Below are 7,991 nucleotides of genomic sequence, written 5' to 3' on the forward strand. Positions count from 1 at the left end.
GCAGCTCCAGTGCGTGCTCTTGAGAACCCCTGGACCACATTTTGATGGAGTTAACTTAAAAGCCTACAAACCCACTATGTTCCCGAACTGCCTTTTCATTCTCTTGAAACATGGGTCTTCTGTAGATGTAGCCATGGCATAAAGCACGAGATGGAAAGCTGCTGAAGACTAGGACAGGAAATGGAAAGCTAGTTACCAGCTCGGGAATGCTCGGGGCAGCTGTGATGAAATGTGGGGCATCTATAAATCAGAAACGGTTCTCCTTTCATCTGCTATTGTTTTTTGTTTGTTTTTTGTTTTGTCTGGGGGAAATGAGTTTGTAAGACTCAGAGCAGGAAAAGCCACACCTACCCAGTTATCTCAGCTGCATGGCCATTGAATTTCCTCTTTTTCTGAATATCTTCATAAAATTACACACTCACGAGTTTCTGAATGCCAGTTCTTCTGACTCACACACCACCTCATTGTCCCACAGTGTCGCCCTTGCTTGAGGTTCAACCTGCTGTGATTTCATCCTTGGGTGATTTCTGAAATGGCAAGCAAAAGAACAGGGCTGGTCAGGAACACCTGTGCCCACTCTAATTAGGCATTTGTTAATGTTTGCAGAGCTCTGACACTGTCGGAAGGGCCTCCCACCTCACTTCTGGAAAGGTCCTTTTCTGGCCATGTCTTCTGTAGGAACTGCCGAGCCGGAAGAGGACCAGCGGGATGGGCATGTCACCAAAATAATTTTCTTCCTCTTTGTCTTCGGCGCCGCCCTACTGTGCGTGGGAGTCCTGCTCTCCATCTTTGGGTACCAGGCTTGCCAGTACGAGTCCTTCCCCGACTGTAGCCTGGTGCTGAAGATTGCCGGGCCATCATGCGCTGTGATTGGGCTTGGGGCTGTGATCCTGGCCCGCTCCCGGGCACGGCTTCAGTTCCTGGAGGGGCGGCAGCGAGGTGACCCGGTGGACCCCAACCGGGCCTTCATCTGTGGAGAGAGCCGCCAGTTTGCCCAGTGCCTTATCTTTGGGTTCCTCTTCTTGACGAGTGGCATGCTCATCAGCATCCTGGGTATTTGGGTCCCGGGATGTGGCTCAGAATGGGCGCAGGAGCCGCTGAATGAGACGGACACCGCCAACGCCGAGCCCCAGATCTGCGGCTTCCTTTCACTGCAGATCATGGGGCCCTTGATTGTGCTCATGGGGTTGTGTTTCTTCGTGGTTGCCCACATCAAGAAGAGAAACAACGTGAGTGTGAGCCAGGATGCCTCAGAGGGCGAAGAAGGACACACCTGCAGCACCGAGCCCGTCCAGGTCACTGTAGGTGAGTGGCTGCCACTCGTTCACTTGGTCCTGAATGGACATGGAAAGTTAGTTCCCTGGGCCACCCTCACGTCTGCCTAGATTCTCCTTTCCATTTCTTTCTCTCACGTGTGCGTACACACACACACGCCTCATGCATACATACATAGTGCTGCCAACATGGTATGCCCCTTAGGGATCCCAGTACATGCCATACCTCCTCTCCCCACCCCAACAACTCTGTGATTTAGCAAAAAATTTAAGTAGTGCCCTTGACTAAGGTCACAGAAACCAAGTAAGAAAAAATTGAGGGCCAGCGTGGTGGTGCAGACCTGTAACCCCAGTACCTGGGAGGCTGAGACAGGAGGATAGCAGGTTTACAGCCAGCCTCAGTAATTTAGTGAAACCTTGTTTCAAAATAAAAATAATAAAATAGGATGGGAAGTGTAGCTCAGAGGTAGAATGCCCCTGAGTTCAATCCCAATACCATCAACCCCTCCCCCCCAAAAAAGTGAGAACTGTCCTGACCTCTTTGGAGCCTTCTGTCACTTTAGGAATCCACCAAGTGGCTCCTGTTCCCCTTGTTATTCTCACACTGAAAACATGAGCACTTTCAGTTGAGGGACCCTGATTGGCTTCTCCCTCCCTGCTGTTGCTGGCAGGCTGTCCTCCGGAAGTCCTCTTCCTCTCCTGCCTCAGTTTGTGAATCTGTAAGATGAGCATTATGTTTCTGAACATCCTCGTCCTGCTCTGACACAAGTCCATCAGTCTTCAGGCATTTTGAGGAGCCTCCTCACTATTTTCAATTTCTTTTTCTTTTCTTTCTTTTTTTGTTTTTTTATTTTTTTTATTTTTTGTGGTACTGGGGATGGAACCTAGGGCATTGTACCTCCAAGCTACACCCCCAGCCCTATTTTTTTTATTTTTATTTTTTATTTTTGGTGGTACTGGGGGTAGAACCCAGAGGCTTTCTACTTCCAGGCTATACTCCCAGACCTATTTTATATTTTATTTGGAAACAGGGTCTCCTTAAGTTGCTGAGAGCCTCACTAAGTAGCTGGGGCTGGCTTCAAACCTGTGCGATCCTCCTGTCTCAGCCTCCCAAGCTCGGGGATTACAAGCGTGCGCCACCACACCCGGCTATTCTTCACTTTCTGTAGTGTCATACTTGGCTGCAGGATTGGGGCAAGGTTTGGATGCGAGGACATAAACCGAGATGAAATGCAACAGCACTTCTTTCTCCCATGGGATGCCTAGAAATTCCTCTTGGGTGCCCTGGGCTCTGCAGAAGTGGCAGCTTCCCATTCGCCAGCTTCAGCCCTCCGCAGAGCAACATCAGCAACTTTGGCCTCAGCTTCACACAACCAAGGATGCACTCTCGTCAGTGCTCATTTGCAAAACACTTTCTCTTTTTCCGTTTGGCAGTCTCCTCCTTGTGAAAGGCCAAGCTTCTAAAGCCATAGCCAGGCATGCAGTTTTTAATGCGAAAATGGCCCACAGTGTTTAGCTGGCCTTAGCCCTTTGGGGGGATGCACGGGGTAGCAGTAAAAGCATTCACTGGAGGTTCAGGTGTTTGCATTTTGTTGGGGAGCATTTTGAGGCATACTCTTTGGATTTGCTAGCAGCGAAGTTGCCAGGCCCAGCCTCCCCACTGGTGGCTGGGAATGGGTGTGGACAGTGAGCAAAGCAGTGGGTGCTGCTCCTGGGTGGGTGCCCTTGTCCTGAAGTTGGCACCACATAGTTCAAAGTCTTTTCCACTTAACCCTCTCTGCCCCTTGAGCCTGTGACACTGGCATCTTTGCTGCTGTCTCTCTCTTTGGAGGTCTTGGAGGAGGTTTACATCTTCAGATGCACTGTCCTTCACGGGCACACCTCATGCTAGAGCCTGGGCGAGCAAGCAGGTGCAGGAGACAGCCCTGCCTCCCTCCAGAGGTATATGCTGTCACCTCTCGAAGGACATGGTGTCCTGGAGGAGTAGTGAGAGGCCAGCCCCAGGGAGAGGCGTCTCCAGGGAGAGCAGGTTGCAAGGTCTGGGTGGCAGAGCCTGTTGACAGAGGGATGGCTGCCTTGGGAGATAACAGGGCCAATCTGAGCATTTCCTTGTTTGCTTTGGACAAGTGATGGCCTGCCCAGGAGGCTTGTTTCACAGGTCCTTTATTCTACAGTGTGTAATTAAAATGAGCACTTGACCTAATTCCTGTGACCAGAGGGATGATATGAGAGAAAAAAAATTAATGAGAATCCCAAGAGAGCCCTTCTGTGTTATCAAGCTGAGATTAGTGACCTTTATTTGAAGGTCCAACGGCCATCTCCTTGCATAAGTGGAGATGGAGTTAACGTATTCTCCAAAAGGGCAGATCACCTTTGGGGTAATCAGATTACCTGTGAGGTGCCAGGAGAGGCTGCCAGGTGGGCGTGTTTCTTCATCAGAAAAACCAATGTGCTTGTCCGGTGAGTGGCACAGAAGCGGCCCTGTTGTGTCGGACCTTGGTACAGTGCATTGGAATTTCAAGATATTGGGACTGGAATATAAACTAGAGCTTGCTTCTGCTTTCAGGTTTCTCTTCCTCAAACATGGGGGTGTATTCTAGGGTGAACTTTGCATTTGACCTTCGTCTGTGCAGCTTAGGGGAAGTTTTGGTGAGGACCGTGAGAGCAGAGTACAGCTGCTTGTCATTTGTTCAGAGGCTGAAGCTACAAATGAGGAACGAGGCTCTTTATCTACTGCTGGCTTTTGATGAATTAAAACTATCATTTGAAGATGAGAAAAGTTTTATCAGCAGTCAATATTCCCAGGAAGGTGAGGGAGCTTGTTATAGAACACCTCATGCAAATGTTTTAGCAGCTCGGGCCATGTCCATGTGGCAACGATGAATGCTCTGGATTCTGTCATATAGGCCCGCTTTAAAAAACAAACAAACAAATCTTGGTAAAATATATGTAACATAAAATTTGCTGTCTTAACGTGTGCGTGTGTGTGTGTGTGAGAGAGAGTGTATGTATGTATGTGTGTTTTACTGGGGATTGAACCCAGGGGCATTCTACCTCTACCTCTGAGCTATAACAATTCTTTTATTTTATTTATTTATTTATTTATTTATTTATTTATTTTTGGTGGTACTGGGGTTCCTGGAAGCCCTTCTACCTCCGGGCTACACTCCCAGACCCATTTTTGCATTTTTATTTGGAAACAGGGTCTCCTAAGCCAGCGCGCGGGGCTAGCTTCGAACCTGCGCGATCCTCCTGTCTCCGCCTCCCAAGCGCGGGGATTACAAGCGTGCGCCACCACGCCCGGCTGCTTTAACCATTTTTAAGTGTACATTTCAATGGTGTTAAGTACATTCACAGTGTTGTACAGTTATCCATTTCCAGAACTTTTCATCATCCCATGCTGAAACTCTGTACCCACTAAGTAGTAACCTTCTCCTTCCTAGCCCTGATAATGTATCCTAATTTATATATGAACTTGATAGGACTACTTTCTAGTTCTGGAGTGAGCTGCAGACGTGTTGATCGTTATTGTAGGTAGAGGAACAAAATAGAGAATTAGTTTATTTTGCTCTTGCTAATTCACTTCCATTCCTGTGGTCTTCAGCCAAATTTTGTGTTTCCCCAGGTGACTCAGTGATAATATTCCCGCCCCCTCCACCACCCTACTTTCCTGAATCTTCAGCTTCTGCAGGAACTCGAAGTAATGGGGCTCACGGCATGCTTCCCACTGAAAATCCACCTTCATATTACAGTCTTTTTAACTATGGGTAAGACTTCCTGTTTAACTTGTGTCAACGCTTCGGGCTTACGCCTGAATTTGGGCCCACCTGGCTTTAAAGCTTTGGCGTAGACATAAACATTAGTGTGTTGAGTGCTATGTCAGGATTATTTCCTTGATATTAAAAGTACCTTTTGGGGAACTTTGGGCAGCACATATGATAAAAGATTTTAAGGCTGGGTTAATATGACACCTTATTTGAGCATCCTTTTTTTCTTCTAGCAGGGATGGCCCTCAAGATGTCTAACAACCCATCCTCGGGCCTGGTGCAGGGGCTGGGAGGTGACCACCATGTTAGTCTTCATCACTTTACATTGTAAGGAGGCCTGGGGTCCCCAGGGAGTGTAGAAAAGTTTTAGTGTTCTCATGGAGGTGCTTGGGTGACTGGCCAAGATCAGCCTACACCCTGAGCTGACCTAGCTGGGCCCCTCCCTCTACATGGAGTCTACCTTCACAAAGAAGAAGCCAGGAAACTAGGGAAGGAGGAAGGGGTGATGGGAAACATCCCAGGTAAAATGGAAAGTGTGAGCAAGTCTCCAGAAATATGCCTGGGACCGCAGGGAGAAATGAGGCTCCAGGCACCTGGTGACCACTGCTGGGGACGGGTGATGCCTTGCCTTGGCGTTCAGGTTTAAGTTCTACCCCCTCAACTCCTGGCTGAGGAATGCCCCCCGCCCAGGTAGACCAGACCAAGGTGTGCGGGCCCCAGAGAAGGGAGCTGGTAGACATTGGTCTTTCCTTGAAGACCAGGGGGGTGAAGTTGGATAGAGAATCTTTGTTCCACGGAAGTAGAAGGACTGGTTATCTGGTAAGAGAGAGAAAGAGTTGGCTGGTAAGGACAGAGGAGTTTACAAGCTTCCTGGGTAATGAGCTGGGACATGAGAAGGTGAATACAGGAATTGCCCTGCATGGAGAAAGGGCAGGTTAGGGCTGGCCATTTGTAGAGTTTAATAATGAATTCTGTACTTTTGTCCCTCCATTGACAAACTTCCCCAAGCCTTAAAGTCAATGTATAGGCGAAGCACAGCACAAATAAATACAAACCCCTGCTGGGCTGGGGACATAACAGTGGTAGAGCACTTGCCTACCACGTGTGAAGCCCTAGGTTCAATCTCCAGCACTAAAAACAAAACCGGAAAAACAAAACAAAAATAAGCCATCGTCGCCTCTGCTGCCATGACTCCCGCACCCCCGGGCCTGGCTTTTCTTGATATGATTCTCACAATTACTCTGGGAGCAAGGCATGGTTATTCTCACTTTACAGATAAGGAAACTGAGGCTTAGAAGGTTAATCGAAGGCATGTCCATGCAGCTGCAGAGTGGCAGAGTGAAATTCAGACGTGGGTCTGCTGTTCCTTGGGCCTCTCTAATAAGCAGTGTGCCTTCCTGCCTCCCTTCAAGTGTGTGGCTTCTGCTTTTATTTTCTATTTGTATAAGTTTGTCTACCTTATGTAAGTTGGTGTAGAAGTCAGGGCATTGAAAGACAGTTATTCAGTATGTGTGCGTGTGCGTGCGTGTGCGTGCATGTGCTCACCCACTCTCTGGATATAGCACCTGTATCTTTGTCCTCGAGGCCTTCTCCGTGACAAGAGGAATCTCGATAGGAATGAAGCCATCTTAGTGTTACAGTCCACTTGAAAAAAAAGTAAGGGGTAGGGAGGCAAAACAATTTATAAAAAGGAGAATGTGGGAGAAATGACTTCTTAGACCTTTGCAAATGCTGCCAAGTGTGTGTCATTACACAGTTGCCAGGAACCTAGTACTTAAGGGGTGTTACTGTTTTCGTCCTCTTTCATGATTTCTTTGCTTTTTAGCAGGACCCCGACTCCCGAGAGGCAGCGCGCGGCCTCTGAGAGAGGACGTGAGCTCATCTACACCATTTCTGGGCCTAATTCCCCTTCTGGGGTCTCACACGGGCCACATCTTTCATCGGAACCACCCCCTAGATATGAAGAAAAGGAAACGGAATCTTTACCTCCATCTGCTGAGCCGTCCCGACCATGAACTGTGGGCTACAGTGCTGTTTTGTACATAATGAATCACTATTTTATTTAATTTGTGTTTTTAATAAAAAAAATGATAGCATTGGCTGTGTTCTCATTTTTTAGGTAGCGTCAACAGGAACCACCAGCCGTCCAGTTTCCATTCCAGCTGTTGGTGCCTCAGAAAGAGGTGTGATGCCTCCGGCTGGGCACCCAACACAGCTTCTCATTTACACCTACAGCTCTGGAAGGCGGGTGGGGTTACTTTTTATTAGTAGATAAAGAGAGTCTCCAAGAGGCTAGTTGACACACTGCATATACCCCACCCCTGTCTCTCTTGATTTTTTTTGTACTGGGTGTTGAACACAGAGATATTCTACCTCTGAGCTAAACCCCTAGCTGGCTATCATCTATCTATCTATCTATCTATCTATCTATCTATCTATCTATCATCTATCTATCTATCTACATCTATCTTTCTATCTATCTACATCTATCTATCTATCTATCTATCTACATCTATCTATCTATCTACATCTATCTATCTATCTACATCTATCTATCTATCTACATCTATCTATCTATCTATCTATCTATCTATCATCTATCATCTATCATATATATCTGTTTAATTTTGAAACAGGGTCTTGCTAAATGGCTGAGGCTGGTCCCAAGCCTGCAATCCTCTATCTCAGCTTCACAAGTATTGGGATTACAAGCACATGTCACCATGCCCAGCTTCACATACCTTCTAAAGGATGAGGTTGGGTTTTGAGTCCATCTAGTTGACTTCCGAAAGCCAAGCTCCTATCACTGGCATGTGCTGCCAAGGACCAGCCACAAGCGGGCATTAACATTTATCCTGTTCCACTGTGTCTCCAATAGTACTCCTGAACAGAGAAGCAAGATTACCCTCCTAAGTTTTCAAGTTGCTTCTTTATTCTTCTATTCCTCTTC

At 47.4% G+C, this 7,991-nt stretch overlaps 1 protein-coding gene across 2 annotated transcripts; it reads left to right on the plus strand.

Annotated features, from left to right (window-relative positions):
• Positions 1-665: 665 nt before the first annotated feature.
• Positions 666-7,056, plus strand: TMEM171 (transmembrane protein 171; the record flags this gene model as incomplete). Of its 2 annotated transcripts, none has more annotated exons than XM_080697365.1 (3): positions 666-1,305; positions 4,900-5,041; positions 6,867-7,056. In XM_080697365.1, 3 exons carry the CDS (start codon positions 666-668, stop codon positions 7,054-7,056), a joined length of 972 nt encoding a protein of 323 aa, XP_080553491.1. The 2 variants fall into 2 exon arrangements, with proteins under 2 accessions (XP_080553491.1, XP_080553492.1); XM_080697366.1 differs by having other exon boundaries at positions 6,870-7,056.
• Between the last annotated feature and the right edge of the window lie 935 nt (positions 7,057-7,991).

The sequence above is a fragment of the Muscardinus avellanarius genome, assembly GCF_963383645.1.
Source record: "Muscardinus avellanarius genome assembly, chromosome: 1".
Taxonomy (NCBI): domain Eukaryota; kingdom Metazoa; phylum Chordata; class Mammalia; order Rodentia; family Gliridae; genus Muscardinus; species Muscardinus avellanarius.